The following is a 22,711-nucleotide window of genomic DNA, read 5'->3' on the forward strand; positions in this document are numbered from 1 at the left end:
ACTCTCTCTTCTAGAGTCCCTTAAGCTCAACGGCAAGACAAAAGTCAAGATGATATCTTGGGGATGCAGTGGATGACTTTGTTTTCTTTCATATTTTACTTTAAGCACTCCACAGTGCAGGCCTGCATCATTTACCTTCATGGCCTTGGAACAGTGTTCTTATCTGCCCATTCCACCAGGGGAGGTCTTTACATGATTGGCATAGACATCCCCATAACTCACTGATGGGTCTGTGATTCATCTTTTTTTTAAATAGTTTTTGCAAGGCAAATGGGGTTAAATGCCTTGTCCAAGGCCACACAGCTAGGTAATTGTTACGTGACTGAGACCGGATTTGAACTCAGGTGCTCTTGACTCCAGGGCCAGTGCCACCTAGCTGCTCCCATCTTTTTTTTTTTCCCCACTAAACAAAGCTAGCTTCGTAATTCAGAAATACATACTACTACAATAAACCTCCTGCTTGGCCTACCTACTTAATCTTTCTCTACTCCAATCCATCCTGCATATGGATTTTGCCATAATACAGGTATTACCATTTCATTCCCTTTTTTGCTCTCCATTACTTCAAGCAGTGGTGTTAACTTTTCAAAATCTAACCCATTTAGCAGTCTGGTGAAGCACATGAACTTTCCAGAATAATATTTTTAAGTATATAAAATAAAATACTTAGAATCACAAAGGAAACCAATTATACTGACATATAGTTATCAAAACATAAAACTATTTTTTTGGCCCCAGAAGTCTTTAAAGATGAAATATAGACTTTTCTGTTTGGCATTTAAAATTCTTCACACAGTCTGTCCCACTAATTTTATTACACAATAGTCTACCTAAGTGTGTTATGGTCATACCAACCTGAACATCTTACTATTCCTCATATGAAACATTCCATCTCCAGTCTCCACACCTTTCCCTTTTAGGCTCCTTAGCTTCTTTCAGGGCTCTCAGCTGCTTGTTCCTTGCTCTACAAATGACCTCTCAATTACTTTGCACCTATATACACTCATATGCATATACATACAGAGGTGTATGCACATATTTCTACTTAGGCATGTATCACATGAATGTGTGTGTGTGTGTGTGTGTGTGTGTGCATGCAGGTTGTCCCCTCTGCTAGATCATCAACTACTTGATGGTTCAGGGTATCTTACTTTTGTCTCTATATTCTTGGTAATAAATGCTTGTTGTTAGGCCAGATATAAATATATGAAATGTTGTCAACACAGGACATAAATATATAAAATGAAAGATTCCAAATGTTACTTTATCCAACTATTTTTCCAACAAGTGTGAGGAACACTAAAAGAGACAGGCATAAAAAACTCAATTGTTAGATTACCTATATGTTTATCTTCATTCTGTTCAATTATTTAGTATTAAAATAATGACTTACCACAGGAGTTTTTCAAATAGACCTTTTATGATTTATATTTTGAGTACTAAACAACAAAATCGGCAACCTTATCAATTGTAAAAAATTACAGTGAGTTTTTGGTAAAGATTTGCGATTCTAAGATTGAACATCAGTAAAAGGTCAGAGGTTATATGGAATATTTGAAAAGACTATTGTTCATCAAACAGTGAAAACAAGCCAATCTGTTTCTACAAAGATCTAGTGAATTATTGTTTGGTTGCTGTCAAGAAGGTGACTTTAAAAAAGATATTTTTGTGGATCAGGTAAAATGAGTTAATATTATGATCTAATCTAAAAGGAAAAAAAAGTTAAAGGAATAATATTGAGCAGATGTGGAAGAGAGAGACCAGACTGCTGTCTGCATTTAATTACCTAGAGAGAAGATTTTCTTCCAGTCTTCTCTCCAGGTAAGACTCTCTCCTCGTCTTTCTTTTCTCTGATATATTCTGTACTTGATTATTTAAAGGCAGTAACCAAAGGAAATGGAATTTACATTTGTAGACCTCTTTTCCCTGTGAGGTCTAGCTGCATCTTGGAATGTAGATCTATGATGAATTATAGAAGAGAGAGAGAGAGAGAGAGAGAGAGAGAGAGAGAGAGAGAGAGAGAGAGAGAGAGAGAGAGAGAGAAAGAAAAAAGCAGAAATAAACAGATGAGCCAAGGAGCTAAGGGAAATGAAATCAACAGAGGATTGGATATGTTGAAATTGCTACAAAAATGCATAGAGATTATTGCTAGGGCTAGTCCAAGTCATTCTTAGAATACGAGAAGACTTAAGGATAATTATATATCACAAATATTTGGCAAGGTGATTTATCTCATTAGGTATGTGATCCTGGCAGAAGGTTAAGTTCTCAAAAATCTTTTCACAAGTTGATGGCATACATCTTTAGTGCTAACAAAAGGCATTCAATAAGCATTCAAAATAGTTACAAAAATGGAACTATGAATGGATCTTACAAGTAAACTGTAAGATTTGCTAATTAAGGGAAAATGTGATTACAAGTACGTGTATTTAAAAAAAATGAAAAATCATGATACACAAATGAAACAGACATCAACCTAATTTTATGACAATTCCAAATACTCTCTGGAATGTTTTCCAGAGTATTAAAGAGTACAGAGGACTGAAATCAAAATGTAAAGAATCTTTGTGGAACTTCCTTATAGCTCATACACAAAAGCTGTCATGGACTTTGTCTCAATACTTTTTTTGGTGTTAAGAAAAAGTATTCCTCGAAAATTTAAATTGTTTCAGTCCTTTGCTTTATTAAAGCAGCTAAAAAAAGGAATCCAGGAGATGTGCTCAGGAGAGGATAAGCATTCCCTGCTTTCTAGTAAGCAGAAATGGCACCAGCAGATAAAGATAGACAGTCATGGAAACAGATTCAAAGAACTGAAATCACAGACTTGCTTTTTTATGAATGATGGTTTGAGAATGTGACCCCCCTGCACTTCTCCACACCCCAACATATGAGCTGTTTCCACCCAGACAAGAACAGCCACCAGTTTCTACAGGAACTCACTTCACACCTCTCTTTCTTTCTCGTTATCTTACGAGATTACAAAGCACATTTCAGCAGTATTTTACATTCATCTAACCTCTGCCACACAGACCACATTATTGTAGAAAGGCAGGTTTATGTAGCTCACACATCAGACCCTATCAGGAAACTTGGTAGTGGCTGTTGGATAAGGACATCATACCTTACTGAACTTGTTCTAAAAACAACAGCAGCCAAACCACCTGTCTTCTGACACTTCTGAATGACCTTGGCCTATGGGAACCTCATTTTTAGATGCAGCAGAATATGTCACTGTAGGTGCAGTTTGCATCACACAGGGATGGGCTGTCGGGCAAATCATACATTTTAATAATGTATGAAATATAGATCTAACTAGATCTGAATGGACTCCCAATGTCTATTGAGGAGAGGAGAAACCAAGGTGCAGTGATTGACTTTAACTGTATAATTGCCTTTTAGCAAGCAGACTAACAGTTTAGCTGCCAGAAAAAAAAAATTAGTAGTCTTCAATGGTGTCTTTCTAGAACACCGAGTATATGAAAGACATTCAAATAATATAATCAGAGGATTTTTAGTCTGGTACTACAGAATAAAAGCTTCTTAATATAAAATTAGTTTTACTTATGAAATTCAAGGAAGAATTTCCTGATGTAATAATTCTCATTTTTTCCCCTTGGAATTACTTTTTAAAAATAAACCACAATGTTCTATTTTTTTTTTTGAGGTCATTGCTTCCATTCAAACTGGAGGATGATAAGGCATACTTAGAAAAAACTCACTGAGGCCCAAACATGCTGTTCCTATCTTACTTTCAAGGTTTTCTACACAATTACAGTTTGTACAGAGCAAGGACTTTAACCTCAACTTAAAATGAGTTTTTAATGTAGTTTTGACAGCATTGGAATCAACTGATCATCCAGTCAGTGCTGACCTTCTCAAAGTGCACCTCTCTTTTCTAGAGTTTAAGACATGGTGCTACTGAATTTCATTAGTACAGAAATGCTCTCACATATATGTGCTGAACTAAAGCTAAATATCATTACATTCAATCATCTTATTAGCTTTTATTAGCTCTCAAAAATCACTAGATGTAACCACAGATTTTCAAGAAGGCTTTCTTTGGATTTTTATTTTCAACTTTTGGGGTTGAAAAGACAAAACTGGGTACATCATGCAAGTGGTTACATGCAGAAGGGGATAAGGACTATTTAAATTCAGAATCAGTCATACAAAATGTCAAGTTAGGAAAAAATCATGGAAAACTTGGACCACTCAATAGCATCCAGATCATTTACTTCATTGCACAATTTATAAAAAGAAAATGGTATCTCAAAACCAGACAGGTTCATAAAATACTTTTTTTTTTTTCAAACCCTTGAGAGATGCTTTCAGGAACAATGACTTTTTATAAGGCCATTTAGACAGTCATCACTTTTACAGGGAGTTTTGGTAAGCAATACTCTTTTTTATCTTCTTTCTTTTTTCTCTCGCATGATCTTTTTGCTTTCTTCTCTTCTTCTCTTATTCACTGGATTCCTGGGATCATAGATTTCAAAAGTATCTTCATCCTGCATGCTTGCATCTTTCACCTTTCTGCTTTTATCCTCAAACTGAAGCATATGGGACATCCTACAGAAAGAGAGAGAGAGAGAGGGAGATGGTTCAATGATTTTGGCGTGACAGAATTGAAGTCTGAAATTCTACACTACACTATCCTTGGCATAACACTCTGCAACTATACTGGCACAGAACACAAAGATGGGCTTATTGTTTACTGGTGCTTCATACCACATGGCAACCAACTTCTCTAAAAACACTTAAATTTAAAAAATATGTCTGGAGCTTGTTCCCCTGGTTTTTATTTCTAGCAGTGACCCCTTTTGCCTCATTTTTCATTTGAGGCACCTTCCCTGCTGGAAAACAAAACAAAACAAAACCTTCCTCTCCTAGAAATGAAACTGTCCACTGTCCTCTTTTTGAGAACTTCCTTTAAAGGCCACATTCAGACGGGCACATGTAGACTGTCCACATCAGAGCCTTCTCTTTCAATTGTTAATTGGGTCAGAGGTAGGGAATGTACTATAAAAATTCAAAACTGATGCCCAAATTTAAGAACTGGGCAACACTGGTTTTATTATGACTTCCTTTTAAGGGGAAATGTATTTTTCTCATGTAAAAGGAGACTAATTTATGTTTTAACAATGCTTTCTGGGATGATTTCCTCTTCTTAGCATCAATTAAAGCAAATTCAACATCCTGATATTTTTCTACTTTATCAAATTCTAACTGATTTAAGGCATCAACACATGCTTGAGTTAGAAGTACTTTATAAGCTGGCTATACTTAGCAGCAAGGAAGTTTGCAAGAATTCAACTTGCCCATTAGGAAGTGATAGTGCTCTGGAAAGTAATAGGGAAGAAGTCAAAAGTCCAAAAGAATATATATTTTTGGAAAGACAATGTCTCCCTATCTCATGTAGACTGGAAGTGCAGTGAGCACTCCATAGGCTGGTCCTTGAGTCTGATTGACTCAGAAGCTTTGGTCATTCTGTTTCTGCCCTGGGAAATCTTGTTCCTCTGTAGATAGCCCGGTGGCTCCAGGAGGAGGCTCATCACCCTGAGACCAGACAGTGCAGACACCTCTCTGATCAGCCCAGAACAGCTGTCAGCTTTAGTCTCTTCCAGAGCAGGAATTACAGGTGTGAGCTACCATGTTCAGTACAAGGGGCCAAATCCGAGAGTAGTAAAACAAGCATTATCAAATGTAGAGTTTTTAAGATATTTTTGATAGTTATCTAAGTGATGATTTTTACCTTTACTTTTACATGACCCAAAAAGCTGGGACAGAGGAAGTGTAACATTATATTTTCAAAACTGCCCGTGAGATTCCAATACTCATGATGCCCTCTGTGACTTGAGATAGAACCTTCCAACTATATTAGATGTATTCCATCCTTCATCATCCCCACCCCCAAGAAGAGAGATCATCAAGACAGTGCTGCTGACAGTATTGCTAACATCATAAAAAATAAATTTATTTGGAAATGGTCATAATGTTTATTGTGTCCTGACTTACTAGCCACCACCTCCAAATGTGGACTCATTACCAATAAGGGATGATAAGCCCAAGAACCCAGGAAGCGTTAACATCATAAAAAATAAATTTATTTGGAAACAGTCATAATATTTATTGTGTCCTGACTTACTAGCCACCACCTCCAAATGTGGACTCATTACCAATAAGGGACGATAAGCCCAAGAACCCAGGAAGCGTGTACCTCCTCCTCCCCTCCTTCCAACCACAAGCCCTGCTTCTTTTACTAGACTTGCTACCAAGGGAGCTCCAAGGGAGCAACCCTTGTGGTAATTCACTAATTCAATTAAATAAACATTTTTTAACAAGGCAATGGGGTTAAGTGACTTTCCCAAGGCCACACAACTAGGTAATTATTAAGTGTCTGAGGCTGGATTTGAACTCAGGTACCTCCTGACTCCAGGGCTGGTGCTCTATCCACTGTGCCCCTAGCCGCCCCTCAATAAACATTTTATTGAGCACCTTTTATGAATCCTGGCAACTACATCTGCTGGTGATGCAGTCCCATCTCCCTAGAAGTCACATTGCTCAAGACTGAAAGAAAGTTCTTAACACCAAGGTTCATGATAATTTCAAATGGCTCAATGTTAGAAACAGATATGATTTTATCAATGGAAATAAATAATATCAAAGAAGATTCATTAGCATCTGTTTTGTTAGTGTGGACCCTAAGTACCATAGGACCTATATACTATTTCCTATACTGGAATAAGAGTTCCATGAGAGTAGTCTTTCTTGCTTTTTAATTTGTGTTTTCAGAGCTTTGTACATGATAAGCAATTCATAGATGGTTTAACACTCATTCGTTAGCTTGTTTTTCAGACTTCCTGTAGTTTCATTGTTCTGAATTTCCCATGCCTGGTATTTGCTTCTCAGTATAGTCAATGGATCAAGGATCTCTTTGATGCTCATGTTTCCTCTAATAATGCAGATCCAAATCCATCCATGCCTGCTTAGAAGTCCTTGATAAATGCCTCTTTTGGTGTGAAATTTTTAGATAGGCATGATCAGTACTTCATCAATGGTTCCCCAGTCCTGACCTCAGATATAGCTATTGGTTACAAAGGTCCTGAAGTTCTGTCTTGGTGCTGATGAATCTTTCAAGCATCACTAAGGACACCATACCAAGGGGATCTGGGCTGAAGCCATGGTTAAGGAGAGGACCAGGTTAAGGGTCAGGATAAACTTTGCATTGATAAGGGCAGGTAAAGTCTGAGACTGTCTTGAAGGACCTGAGATAAAAGAAAGGAGGATAAGGCCCTGCCCAGCTTTCACAGGTCCCTTAGGTTTAAGTCAGATGGCTGTCTCCCAGGGTGTCTACACATATGACTCTGAGACTCCTTAAAATATAAGTCTGGAGGGGCAGCTAGGTGGTGCAGTGGATAGAGCACTGGCCCTGGAAATCCGACCTCAGATACTTAATAACTGCCTGGCTGTGTGATCTTGGGCATGTCGCTTAACCCCATTGCCTTAAATTTAAAAAAAAAAAAAAGAAAAGAAAAATGGAAGTCTGAGGTTAACAAATTTCCTTCTGGCACTTGGGCTCCTGTCTTGATATTGCTAGAGCTTCCTGAATTGTGATAAAAAAGCTCAAGGATGCCTCAGTTTGTCTTTCTTGTCAACAAGCCTCAGTTCCAACCTGTGAGCTTGCCTGCATCCAGTTGATTGCTCCTCCTCTACCTCCTTTCTCCCCACAACTTCCTCCCCAACTGCCCTGGACCTGTTCTGGCCTTGGCCTTGGCTGACTCCAATTCCCTTGGTATCACCTTCCACTATATCTAACTAAACTCCTATTTAAATCCCTCTCAGCCATAATTCCTATATGCTGACCTTCCACTTTGGCCACACTTCCTACATGACACCTTACCTGCTGGACTCAGCTTGCCCTGTGGAGGGCAAGTTCCAAGTCAGCTCCTGGGCCCAGCCTAAGTGAGCTCAGCCCCTCCTGGGCTCTAAATGAATGCTATAATTTTTATAAAAATATCTGCCATAGCTCCTCTGTAATAATCTCACATTTACAACAAGATATTAGTAAGAGATTGTGGCAACTTTAGAGAATATAAGGACATATAACTTCTCATGTGGGGCTTGAAATGGCTGATATAAAATTTAGTCTAACAAATGCAATGAACTATTCTGAGACTCAAAGGTACAATCTTTTATATCTGAAAATATTAAATATTACTTCTAACAGAGAATAGTTATAACAGTGAATCAAATAAAGGAGTTACTTGCTATAATCTACCTCTTTACAAGGTGTCACTGATTGCCCGGATAAAGAAAATCTTACAGTGATTTCTTTTCTCAGTGTCTACAATTTAATATTACTTTTGGGATTAGAGACAAGCAATATCCTAGTTAATTTATTAATTTTTCTCACTTTCTATTTTCCCAGTATGTAAAATCTGGGAAGCACAAAAAAACTTTACTATAATACCAATTTACACCAGGGAATTGTCTTGTTAAAAAAATGATAAGTGTACCAATTAAATGTAAAGCAAGACATTCCTCAAAATATGGTATTGCTTCTCACATTGGTTAGATTTAGCTGGCTCCTGAACAAAACAAGAAATCTAGAAGCACAAATAGCAGCACAAGGTCCACAAGGGGAAAAAGATTTTCTCATACTACCTGTAAAAAAATACAAACCCCTAAATTAAAGTAGCCTTCTTTTTCAACTGTTTCTTTCATACATATCCAACATTTTGATTAATAACAAACCTAAGCCAAGAGGAAAGTTGGGGGGCTATCAGCTTACAGACTACTTCAGGTTTAATATCATAATGCTTAGAATGGATGATTACTTTGCAATAATATTTAATCTTTTCCTTAATAAAAATAAAAACATAATCCAAACGGCTTCATGTGTTCTATCTTTCAACATGTTTGGGTCACTTCATTTTAAAAAGCCAAAACAAAATTGCTATTATTATTTTCAGCATAATAAACTCTTGCTCTGTGAGTCTTTATAAATCACAGACACAGTGAATTGTAAGCACACCCACATTTTACAATCTCCTAGGAGAACACATTTGCAGACTAGCTATTGAGATTTGTTCTTAAACATAAAGATCTAGTAGTTTACTTGTATGTACCAATAACCCAATCCTACTCATAAGGGGTTCTGAAATGGCTGATCTAAATTTAATCCAACAATAGCAATTAACTCTTTTGAGAACCAAAGATACAAATCAATTTTTTTACTTCTAAAAATATATGAACTACTTCTAACAGTGAACAACCTATTTAACAAGTGACCTGTTCTTTTTTTTTAAACCACAGGTAATAAAACCCTCAAAACTTGGATACTTTTTTCAAACCAAGCACAAAAAAAAATGGATATTATGATCTCAAATTCTCAGTGAGGAAGTACAGCAGAAAGTAGAAAGAACTGGACTCAAGCTCAGGAAGACATGGTTCACATAAATGCCTCTGGCACATTCTATCTGACTTTGGGGAAGTCATTTACTAAGTGATACAGGCAGCTCTCTAACTCTAAATTAAAAAGGGGTGGACTGGGACTGGAGAAGGATTTCTTAACCCTGGAGTTCCATCTAGCAATAATATCATAGGTCCAGGTCCTATAATCTTTAAATTCTCAACCTTCTACTTGGAAGTGAGTGTATCATAACAAAGAGTGCTCCAGATTTTGAAAGATTCTCTTTGCTACAGTGAGTGAAAGGGGCTGACTACTTGAAGATTATCTAAAGTCTCAGAAATAGACTCATAAGCAAGACAGTATTTCTCTAAGAAGCAGAGGGTCTTGGATAGCCTCAAAAAGAGTCTTGTCTAATTTTTGAGGTCACCCACAAAGACTATAAAATAGATTGGAATAGGAAGATTAGTATTAATGGAAGAAAATGGAGAGGCATACATGGGTTACCTTTAAAATATTTCAAGGCTCTTATTTCTCTTATTTTACTTCCTTAGCTGAAATTACCTTTATAAGTCACTGTGGCAAAAAAGAAATAAGAGTACATTATAAATTACAAAATGGATGATTTTGACTATATTAAATGAAAAAGTTTTTTCACTAATAAAACCAATGTTGCCAAGATTAGAAGGAAAAAGAAAACTGAGAAATAATTTTCACAGATGAGTTCTGATAAAGGTCTCATTTCTAAAATATATAGAGAATTGCATCACATTTATAAGATGATAAATCATTCCCCAATTGATAAATGGTCAAAGGATATGACCAGGCACTTTTCTAATGATGATATTAAAGCTATATATCATCTTATGAAAAAATGCTCCAAATCTTGTTGATTAGAGCAATGCAAATTAAAACAACTGGGAGGTTTCATCTCACATCTATCAGATTGGCTAAGAAGACAAAAAGGAAAACAATCAATGCATAGAGATTGTGGGAGGACTGGGACATTGATGCATTGCTGGTGGAGTTATGAACTGATCCAACCATTCTGGAGAGCAATATGGAACTATGCTCAAAGATCAATAAAACTGTTCATACCTTTTGAACCAGCAATTCCAATTCTAGGCCTATATCCAGAAGAAATCATAAAAAATGAGTAAAGTTCTATATGTTCCAAAATATTCATAGCAGCTCTTTTTGTAGTAGCAAAGAATTGGAAATTGAAGGGATGCCCATCAGCTGGGGAATGGCTAAACAAGTTATGATATATGAATGTTATGGAATACTATTGTTTTATAAGAAACCGTGAAAGGTCAGACTGTAGAGAAGCATGGAATAACTTACAGGAACCGATGCTGAATGAAGGCAGCAGAACCAAGAGAACATTGTATACATTAACAATAACATTATGAGTTGATCACTCTTGATGTATGCAGCTCCTCTCAGTGGTTCAGAGTTAGGACAACCTAGGAGATTGACTATGGACAATGCTATCCATATTCAGAGAAAGAAAAATAAAACAAAAACGAAGAACCCTACAAAAAATTCACTTTCTAGATTCAGTTTTTTAAAAATTTCTTTTTCTTTTCTCTCCTATCTCATGGTTTTCTTTCTTTTCCCTTAATTCTACTCTTCATATAGAAAATGACTAATCTGTAAACATGTTAAACATAAATGTGTATGTACAATGTTTACAATACTGTTCACCACTGAGGGAAAGGTAGAAGGAAATTATGTAACTTAAAAATATGCATATGCATGTGGATGAATGTGGAAAAACTTTCATAATATGTAATTGGAAATAAAATAAACTATCAATTAGAAAAAAAAGAAAAGGTGGTATTTGAGCTGAGCCTTAAAGACTGGGTAGGACTTTTAAGAGGTAGTGATGTGGAAGAAGGAAATTTAAAGCTCAAGGAAATGGTGTGAACAACTCAGAAATAGGAAAGCGTGAGTTCTGGGAATACTGTTGAATTGTGAGATAAGGGTGGAAAGGGAAACAGAAGCCAGGCGTGGAGAGTCTTGAATTTAAGGTAGGACAAAGCTACTAGGTTACTTACTTGTATTCCCTGATGTATGATGTGTAGGGTACAGAACTCAATGAGAGCAAATGCAAATATGTTTAATTCAGGATATACTTTCTTAGGATAGTTTAGAACTTTGGGATACTTTTAAATTGAAGTGTTTTATAATTTCTTTGGCTTTGACCCCCCCCCCCTCCCCCAGATTCCCAGACCTAATCTGGTACACTGAGGTTTTTATTGGCTCTTTTGCAGGCAGCAACAAAATGAAGGTTGAAATTATATTTAGAAAACATTGGTAATAAGTGTGTAGTATAAAAGTTCTAAGGATAATTAGAAGAGGGTTTCTAATCTTTTATAAATAAAAGTAAAAGATACTACAATTTCCCACATTCAAATCAAATGACTTCATAAAAAATAAAGTCAGATAAAGAATTTAGGTATCAATACAGCACAATTTCACAACTGAGATTTTTTTTGACTTAATAGTTTCTGTCACTCTTAAAAAGTGAAAACAGCTGTGTTTAAAAAATGACCTTTGCTGCAGTAATTTTCAGAGCATGCTTATAAACAACATTCTGATGACTTTACATTTCTAAGTTTTGACTATCAAAATGTAATTTGTTAGGTAAAACCTCATGAACTTTTTCATTTAACCATTATTTATACAGCTTTTCACTACTACTAATTGTGAGAATTTGGTTCTCCCTTAAAATTTCCAAAACTTTTGCAGTATCTAAAGAAAATTTAAAACTAAATGACTTTTTTTTAGATCATATAGTTTAACATGTTAATTTTTTTCTCTTGAGGAAATTGAGGTCTATTAGAGATTTATGTGAGTTGTTCAGAGGTCACAGTAGAAAAGATGGGAAGATATGGGTTGAATCTACAGCATAACATGAAGTACCCACATTTGTCCACTCAATTATAGGAAGAGCCAGTCTAGAGACCAAAGCAAGCCTAGACAATAAAGTGAAGTCTAAGTTTGGAATCCAAAAAAGAAGAGTTCCATATTAAGCAAGGTCAATAAAGGTTGCAGTGTTTTGGTAGTATCTACTTTCATTTAAATTTGTTCTAAATGTGTAATCATTCTTCAATGACCAAGACTACATAAATATGGTCTATAAGAGGAAAAACAGTGTTGAGTCCCTTTTCTGAACTCTTTAACTTTTTCCCCAGGTGAGCATTGAGGGGGCAGGAGACAAGGAAGACAAGTGCTTAAATATCTTCCCCAGTCTCTAACCCATTCTCACTCCCATGGCACTTAGTAAAACAACATGCTCAAGGGCACCAGGTAATGAAGATTTACAGTATTCCCACACACACAACAGTACCTAACAAAACATGAACCATGTTTTTAGGGAAAAAAATATGTGCTACAAAGAAATCAACCTGAGGTTGATAACAGTGGTTATCAGACAACAAATATTGATTAAGTACCTACCCTCAGACTCCAGGCTGGATTCTGGGGACACAAAGAAAAAAATGAAATGTCTGATTTCAGTGGTATAACTAAGACAATAATCTAGGTATCTGGATGGCCAGGTAAGTGCTCCTTCCACTATACCATTTACAACTACAATATTACAACAAGAAAGTCCTACTTAAACAAAACCCCAAATCTTAAGAAATTTAAGGACTGGGAACCCAGTCAGGAAAGGATACTGTATTCTTAATGGGAAACCAAATTGCTTTAGGAATCAATAACAACTATAATTGGTTTCATCCTTTATACACAATGTATACAGTAGGATTGAGGCAACATTTTAATATCATAATCAAAATGTGAAACCTGCACCCTGCTATCATGGTTTACAGCTACATTATCTTCAATTAAAATGGTGCTGGGGCAGCTGAGGACTGGTGAGATGAGCTGGCTAGTCTACTTCCCAGCTCCAGGCTTTTTGCCAGTGCTGTCCCCCCATTCCTAGAAGACATTCTATCTTCAAATCCACCTCTTAGAAATCCTCTGCTTCTTTAAAGCTCAGGTTGAGCACCATATCTTCTGTAAGGTCTTTCTTGATCCCCTCAGCTAAAGGATGTCTCCTCCACTCTTAAATTACTTTAGATAGAGCTAAATATGTTCACATTGCTCCTCTTAAAAGAATGTAGCTTCTGTGAAAGTAGGGACATCTCATTTTTTCTTTGTGTCCCCAGAATCCAGCTTGGAGTCTGAGGGTAGGCACTTAATATTTGTTGTCTGATAACTACTGCTACCTCAGGTTGATTTTTTTGCAGCATATATTTTTTTCCTAAAGATATGGTTCATGTTTTTTCCTCTTATAGACTATATTTATGTAGTCTTGGTCATTGAGGAATGTTTGCACATTTAGAACAACATTTAAATGAAAGTAGATACTACTAAAACACTACAATCTTTACTAACCTTGCTTGATATGCACCTCTTACTTCCTTTTTGGATCCCAAACCTAGACTTCACTTTATTGTCTAGGTTTGGTATAGACTGTTGTCTTTGATCTCTAGACTGGCTTTTCCTATAACACTTGAATAGATAAATGTGGGTACTTCATCTGTTGCTGTAGATTCAACCCATACCTTCTCATCCTTTGTGATTTTTTTATGCCTTTCTATGAATCCTCCACAGAAGACCTATACAATACACTATAGGTTTTTTTTCTGGTTATTTTATTGTTTTGTTTACACTAGTGTAATATTTGAGCTGATTAAATGTTATTACTTCCTCTTGCTAAGTGATTAATCCATCTCCTATTTTGGTAATTCATATCCATTACAATATTTATGATGCCACTCTTGGCAGAGTATTGTTGGTATAATATTATATTATTTTACATATACATTCATTGTCCTTTGAGTCATATGCAATTTTGATTCTTTTGGAATCATGCTGCTCTATGATTGAAAGCTATATAAGTTCAAGAATGTGGCACAGTGGAGAAAAGGCAGAGTCTTTGGGGGTCAGGAAGACATGGGTTCAAGTTCTGCCTCTGACATGCTACTGTGAAATTAGCTGCATATCATTCAACTTTTCAGTTCCCAGGAACTGTATTTGATTCACAGGAGCTTATTTGCATTAGAAGGAGATATATGAGGAATTTACCATACTAATGAAATTATAGCTTTAAACCCAACTTCCAAAAGGTATTACTGGAAGTTTTTAAAAAGTGTTTTAAAAAAAGAAAAAAAAGATGACATTTTGTGAGAAAAGACAGCTTGGGATCAGTTAATTGGAAGTGATAGTCAGTCTCTAAGGTTCAATCTATTCTCTTCTTTCTACTTGATTCTATTCCCAGTTCACTGGACACAGGCAGTGTCAAACAAAAGTACCAATACTAACGGGCAGACTCATTGGCTTGTTTATACAATTTATATCTTACATTATCTTGTTTCTGTGTGCTTTTTGTTCACTATGATGTCACTGATGTCAATTTTTGTAATCTGAGAAAAGGTCTATGATTTTTTTCTATTCTTTCACTTAGATATATTGAAAATTGAGCCTAAATTACTACTTGTGTTAAAACACAGCACATATTTTTTTCAAAAGACTAGTTCATGTTTTTCTTTTTATAGACTATATTTATATAGTCTTGGTCATTGCAGAAAGATTTCACATTTAGAACAACATTTAAATGAAAGTAGATACTACCAAAATACTGCAACCTTTACTAATCTTAGTCCTGTCTTCTTACTAACCTTCTGTGCCCAACACTGCAAAAGTAGAAAAGGGGATAAACAGGACTAAGGACATGGTCAGTCATCACATCTTCCAGTTTAGGAGAACCTGCCAAAGCTTGTGCTCTACTGGCATAGCTGTTTAAAAAAAAATATAGGCTCTGCTCCAAGCCACACTGAGGCATTCTTCTCTGTGTATCCCCAGGTAATCTAGATCTTGCACAGAGCTCTGGCTTTTACTATAAGATTTGAAACTTAACTTAAGCCTCAATACTTCTAGGATCCAGGCTTTCACCATCATTTTGCATTAACTCACTTCACGAAATACATGGCCTTTGTGAATAACTGCAGTTAAAAGGAATGTATCACTTGGTGACCAACTTTCTGATAATGAACCTTTGTGAAGTTAGGGAGGCTCCTCATTGGGAATGGTACCAAGCCCACACTAACTCTCCAATTTAACAGGAATTGTCAGAGCACATGCTTTCTTGTATGGTCTTCTGAAACTTACGTGTGTGTATGGGGGGGGGATATTATCTCCATATCATAATAAGGTATTAGACAGGACTTTGATGAAGGTGACTTATCAATGCTTTTTAAAACTGCGAAAAACAAATTTTTAAAAATTCAATCCACAATCTTCCTGACCTCTATGCAGCATGATATGAATGACCACTTTCTTCCTTGACGTTTTCTTATCTTTGAGTTTCTTGTGCTAAATCATCATCCCTATCTAAACTCCTAACCTTGGTTAAACCCAAGGCTCTTACCTGAATGTTCTTCTCTTTTTTTACTTAAATGACCTTTAGTTTCCATGTGTTCAATTATCTCCATGCAGATGACTTCTAGATCTACATGTTCCCCTAGATCTGTACATACTGAACTCCAATCCTAAATCACTTAAATAAATTATTGATTGAAATAATTATAGTTTATGTGAATAGACAGACAAAACATATGATTGCACTCAAGGTATCAGAGCAAATGCAATTTTTCTTTACAAGGAAAAAAGTGTTCCAGAAAAAGAAATCACACCTAATTGACCTTTCATTCACAGTGAGAATAGGGTGGCACAGGAAAACGTGAATAGAAGAGAAACAGCAAATAAATTGAGGAAGAAAGGTGAGGATGAAAAAGAGATTAAGAATGAGAAACAAAAACATACAATGAAGGAATGATAAAAATGGAGATAAAAGAGAATATCATACAGAACTGGAAAAAATGGAGAATAGCAGAGACATCATTATAAAATTTAAAAATGTTTAAAAAAATTAAACAAAGGCTAGAAAATGTGTAAATGAGATAATGAGTAAAATGAGATTTCCTCCCCTTCCTTGCCTGTCCCCTCTAGCACCTTCTTCTCTAAGGCTATCTGGTATTTGACTTTTAACTGTCTATATATATATATATATATACACACACACACACACATACATAAAGACACACACACACATATACACATATACATCTCCCTTACCAACATAAATTCCTTAAGGGCAGGAATTGTTTTCTTTGCATCCCCAGTGCAAAGCACTTAAATATCTCACCTATGGAACATCAAAATGATGTAAATCAAAAGAGTAAAAGAGATTCTGGCATATTGAGAAAAAAACCCAGGAATAACAAGTGGATTTTGTTTACTGTTCATCAACTAAAATGGCAGAATAATTTTTGTCCTGAACTTTGAAATAAGATTAATATTGTCTCTTCATTTAGGAGTTTTAAATGTCAATTCTCAAAAAAATTTTCTTTTCCTTTTGCTCTCTCTTGCCTATTTTATAGCACATGGTAATATTTAATTAGTCTGTGATAACAAAGAGAAAAATCATATAAGGAGATGGAAACATATAGGATGCACCCTTAAAATGCTTAAGTACATTTACAAAGAAGCAAACAAGTAGATATACAAATCAGCCCAATTTAATCATCATGGATGTCCTTATTAAAATAATGGCACACAATACATCCCTTATTATGGGTCAGTCCTTTGATCTTAAAGACACTCTCCTATCCTGCAAAGGTCCTCTGCCTTTTGATTTACAAGAGGACCCTCATTTTCTGAATCAATATTTGGAGGCTTTGTTCAGTGTACTTGATCCATGATCTGAAAGGAACAGGATTGAGAGCTGGCAGGGATCTCAAAGTTGCCATCTAACCCAATTCCTTTGTTTTATAATTGATAAAACTGAGATCCAAGGGAGATGAAATGCCTTTTCCAAGGGTCACGCAGGCAGAAGAGGAATTTGAACTGATATTCTTTGATTCTAAACAACATAAATTCATGGAGGGACTAACATGAGGAACATTGATTTGAATGTCACATCTTTTCAACCTGATAAACTCTTTTGTTACCTTTAGGATCAAATATAAACATTGAAATTTAAACCTCAACAACCTGGGCCCTTTCCATCTTTTCAGATCTTTTTTATGCCCTTTAATAGTCTAGCTGTTATGACTTTCTTGCTGTTTTGCACATACAACACTGCATTTTCCATGTCCTTGAATACTCTCTCTTGACCTTTGCTGCTCAGAAACCCCAGCTTCCTTCAAGATTCAAGTTAAAAAAATTTTTTTTTTCCAGGAGAAGATTCCTTCCACTTCCTTGCCTGTCCCCTCTAGAAGCTAGAGCCTTCTTCTCCAAAGTTATCTTGTATTTGACTCTTAAGTGTCCTTCCACCCACCCCCCTCCCAATATTCATCTCCCTTACTGACATAAATTCCTTGATGGCAGGAATTGTTTTCACCTTTTCTTTGCATCTCCAGTGCAAAGCACTTAAATATCTCACCCATGGACACATAAAATTCATGTACAATTGAGTTGTGACTTATGGGAGGTTAGACAAAGGGCTTGAATAGTAAAAAATTATTCTTCCTCTAAAACAAGGTATATAAGATGAACTACTGCTAACAAGTTGGTAAAGGACCTTCAGGATTAAGGTCAACTGAGTTAGAGCCCAAAGTGAGATTTGACACCAACTACAGCTCTTTCTTTCTATTCCATCTATTTTTCTTTGCTTTGAATTTGCTGGGAAAAATCACATCAGCTGCTGGGAAACAGCTTCACCTCTTCCATTCTCCTATTCACCTTGGAATCTTATGCTTCTTTGTTGAAATGACAAGTGGAATCCCTCATACTATTTCAATGCTCTCTCTCTCTCTCTCTCTCTCTCAATGAATGTAATGGAATTTGCATTAATCAAAAGACAAATGATAACAATTTACTGTAACCCCTGGTTCTAGAAACAGAATTTTCCATCATACTGCAGTGTGTGTTTTCCTCATTTGAAAATGGGGGTAAGGGGCAGCTAGGTGGCACAGTGGATAGAGCACCAGCCCTGGAGTCAGGAGTACCTGAGTTCAAATCTGACCTCAGACACTTAATGATTACCTAGCTGTGTGGCCTTGGGCAAGCCACTTTAACCCCATTGCCTTGCAAAAAAAAAATATGGGGGTAAGTAGTATCTATTTCACCAAATGCTTTTAGGATCAAAGGAGATTTTATATATACACATACACACACACAAACATAATACATATATATAAAATCTATACATATATGTATACATATGAAACTATAAATCTTAAAATGCTATGTGTTGTCAATTATTATTATGATTATCATTAGCATGGGATTTTTGGTACTATGCTTGGAGTCAGTAGGATCTGAAATCAAATTCAGCCTCAGACACTTTTTAGCTGTATGATCTTAGGCGAGTCACCCCTATTTGCCTCAGCTCCTCATCTATAAAATGGAGATACCCAAGAGAAGCAATCCATTCCTATATTTTTGTTATGAAAATCTCCAAAAGAGATCATAAAAGACATGATTAAAAAATTTAATGGGGGTAGGTGGTGTAGGTTGATAAAGTGCTGGACCTGAAGTAATAAGGAAGACTCATCTTCTGAGTTCAAGTGTGGTCTTTGATACCTGCTAGTTATATAATGATAATGTTTGTCATTAATTTTTTTTTTTAGGTTTTTGCAAGGCAAATGGGGTTAAGTGGCTTGCCCAAGGCCACACAGCTAGGTAATCATTAAGTGTCTGAGACTGGATTTGAACCCAGGTACTCCTGACTCCAAGACCGGTGCTTTATCGACTACGCCACCTAGCCGCCCCTTGTCCTTAATTTTCAAAGTAGAGTATGACATCAGGAAGATGATGCCACGACATGCTCATGAACTGGATTTGAGTGAGAGGTGCTATGCAGTCACCAGCCTCACTTTTTACTCCAGTGTCATCTGGGTCTAGTGGCCAGATATGAATCAGGGCAACTTGGAGAAGGTCCTGGATTTGAGGCAATCAGGGTTAAGTGATTTGTCCAGTTAGTAATAGTCAAGTGTCTGAGGCTGGATTCGAACTCCCATCCTGACTCCAAGTCAGGGCTCTATCCATTGCAACAAGCACTTAACCCTATTTGTCTCAGTTTATTTATTTGCAAAAGGAGCTAAATAAGGAAATGGCAAACCCTTACAGAAAACCAAAAATGGGGGTTATGAAGAGTTGGATAATATTGAAAGGAATGAATATGATGTTTGTTCTTCGTTCTCCAAGAAGCCATAACATCAGGGGAAATGATGTCATGACAAGTACATGAAGTGGATTTGAGTGAGGGGTGCTGTGCTAAGCCACCAGCCTCACTTTCTCCTCTAGAGCCACCTGGGTCCAGTGGTCTGATATGAACCAGAATAACTGGAGATACCTGGATGTGAGGCAATCAGGGTTAAGTGACTTGTTAGGCTTGTCATTCATAGTCAATGTTGATTGCTGATAGTTTTCCTAATATTGGACCAATCCTGCATTCCTGGTATAAATTCTGAATCACAGTATATTATTCTAGCGATAACTTGCTGTAATCACTTTGCTAATACTCTATTTAAAACTTTTGCATCCATATTCATTAGGGAAATTGATATAATTTTCCAGAGGTTTTCTGAGCTCTCTGAACTGCTAAGAGGAACTGCTTCCATCAAGGTTGATCATCTCACAATGTTGTTGTTAATGTGGACACTGTTCTTTTGGTTCTGCTCCCTTTGCTCAGCATGAGATCCTGTAACTCATTCCATGCTTCTCTAGAGTCTGACCATTTATGGTTTCTTATAGAACAAAAATATTCCATAGTATCCATGTACTTGTTTAGCCATTCCCCAATTGAGCACACTCACTTCTTTAAAATTAGGTTATTTAGTTTCCAATTAATTTTAGGTCTCTCTCCATGGCCCTTTATTGCATATGATTTTTATTGCATCATGGTCTGAAAGGGATGAATTCAATATTTCTGCCTTTTTACATTTGATTATGAGGTCTTTATGCCCTAATGCATGATCAATTTTTGTGCAGGTGCCACATACTACAGTAAAAAAAGGTATATTCCTTTCTATCCCCATTTAATTTTCCCAGGTCTATAATATTTAAGTTTTCTAACATTCTATTCACCTCCTTAACTTCCTTCTTATTTATTTTATGACTGGATCTAATTCTGGGAGAGGGAAGTTGAAATCCCTGGTAGTATAGTTCTACTGTCTTTGTCTTCCTATAACTCATTTAGCTTCTCCTCTAAGAATCTGAATGCTATACCACATGGTGCATACACATTTAGTATTGAAAATACTTCATTGTCTGAGGCACCTTTTAGGAGGATGCAGTTTTCTTCCTTTTCTCTTTTAATGAGATCTATTTCTATAAATGCTTTGAGTTAAGTATTGCTCCCTTCCTTTTTTCACTTTAGTTGAAGTATGATATATTCTGTGCTAGTCTTTTACTTTTACTTTGTAGGTATCTCTCTGCTTCAAATGTATTTCTTGTAAGCAGCATATTTGTAGGATTCTGGATTTTATTCCACTCTGCTAGTCACTTCTATTTTAAGGAGAATTCATTCCACTTACATTCATAGTTAAATTACTAACTCTTTCTAATGGGGAATGCCAGGCCCTCCCAAAGGAAAGCTGGGGGCTCCTTTGGAAATGCCAGGGGCTCAAAATTCAGGCAGTTCAGACCAGCAGTCAGGCTGGCCAAATGGGTATCCTGGGCAGCCATGCTAGAGCTCTTGCAGTTCATCTGTTGTGCACACAGCAAAGGCTTCTGCTCCCACCACTAAAATTCTCATGTTAGTCCCTGCACTTCACCCTGCCTCCTGTGTGCTGGGTCTCTGCTCTCTGCCTTGGACATGCCCACATTCCCCCATTACAGATGTTGCTGGAAGATTTCTCAGTCTGTTCTTTTGTAAGTATTGATGCTCCAAAATCTGTTAAGAGGCTTAAGTCATGTTGGTTCTAAAGAAAAGTCAGGAGAATTTAAAACAATGCTTGGCTTCTCTCTACTCTCTTGCTTGGAAATGAGCATTTTCTTTTTCAAATACAAGCCTTTTTCTCTCTGTGTCAATCTGTATCTCTTTCCTTCTTTAGTTCCTTAAGATTACTTTTCATTCTACCAAACTCCACTTTCCCTCCTAACTAAGATCTATCATCCTACATTGGGAAAGTTAAAAAAAAAAAAGACTTGTTATAAACATGTATAGTCAAGCACAGCAAATTCTTGCATTGGCCTTGTCCAAAAAATGTCTCAATCTGCATCTTGAGTTCATCACCTTTCTCAGAATGAGAGTAGCATGTTTCATCATGAAAGTTGGTCACTGTGTTAATCAGAGTTCCAAGTCTTTCAAAGTTGTTATTCTTTATGCTATCACCTTAATATAAAGACAGTGCAACAATATTATCTGATTATCTTGGTTCTGTTCATTTCACTCAGTATTGTTTCATATAGTCTTCTTAAGTTTCTGTTAGCATGATAGTATTCTATAACATTCATAAACTATTACTCAATGAAGGGGCAACCCATAATTCTTTGTCACAGCAACAAATATGGTACATATGAGTTCTTCCCTTCCTTCAAAACACTGCATGATGTTTATCTCTTTCAGAAGGCATTCCTTTATCACCTGTTTTCCTGTATCTGAAATTTTAGAGAACAAAAGGACCTGGGAGATAATCTAGTACAACCCAAAAGAGGAGAAAATTCCTCTACAACATCTTTGAAAGTGCTTAGGCAGCTTCTGCCTAAAGGCCGACAGGGATGAAAAGTTCACTGCCTCCTGAGGTTGCCCTTTATACTTTTTGACCATTATAAAGTATAAATGTTTCTAGTATTCTAAACCAAAATGTTCAAAAATACTACTTTACTGACTACTCCTGAGTCAAACAACAAGGTGAACAGCTTTCGCCCATGGCAGTCCTTCAAATACATTCATACTCATTCTCACATTCACTATTGTTCTTAAGGCTACAAAACCTTAGATCATTTAGTATTGCATGCTTTTATAAATAAGTATCCTCATCCTTGGTAACTCTCCCCAGTGTATATTCTCTGTGTCAGTGTTTTTCTTAAAAGGCCCCCACCATGAGGGATCACAATATTTCTTATGTATTCTGATGAGAGCAGATTATAATACGTTTACATTTTCCCTGTTCTTGCCAGAATATAAATATAGCTCTAAATCACATTTTTCACTGCCCCAACACAATGCTGACTCATATTGAGTTTAAACTCCACAGAACTTCTTGTATATTTTTTAACAAATCATCATAGGTTTAGAGCATGTCAGATGTTTGAGACATTGACAAAAGAAAAATAGCT

At 36.3% G+C, this 22,711-nt stretch overlaps 1 protein-coding gene across 4 annotated transcripts in view; it reads right to left on the bottom strand.

The window, feature by feature from the left end:
• Nucleotides 1-1,969: 1,969 nt before the first annotated feature.
• The window catches only part of CWC27 (CWC27 spliceosome associated cyclophilin), a 311,278-nt gene continuing 290,536 nt past the window's right edge, over nucleotides 1,970-22,711 (bottom strand). For all 4 annotated transcript variants that reach the window (XM_074206900.1, XM_074206901.1, XM_074206902.1 and 1 more), the window contains one exon: nucleotides 1,970-4,569. In XM_074206900.1, coding sequence (XP_074063001.1) covers nucleotides 4,407-4,569 — 163 coding nt within the window. In that variant the 3' untranslated portion in view covers nucleotides 1,970-4,406. The remainder of the gene's footprint in view (nucleotides 4,570-22,711) is intronic.

This window comes from Macrotis lagotis, chromosome X (genome assembly GCF_037893015.1).
Source record: "Macrotis lagotis isolate mMagLag1 chromosome X, bilby.v1.9.chrom.fasta, whole genome shotgun sequence".
In the NCBI taxonomy this organism is placed as follows: Eukaryota; Metazoa; Chordata; class Mammalia; order Peramelemorphia; family Peramelidae; genus Macrotis; species Macrotis lagotis.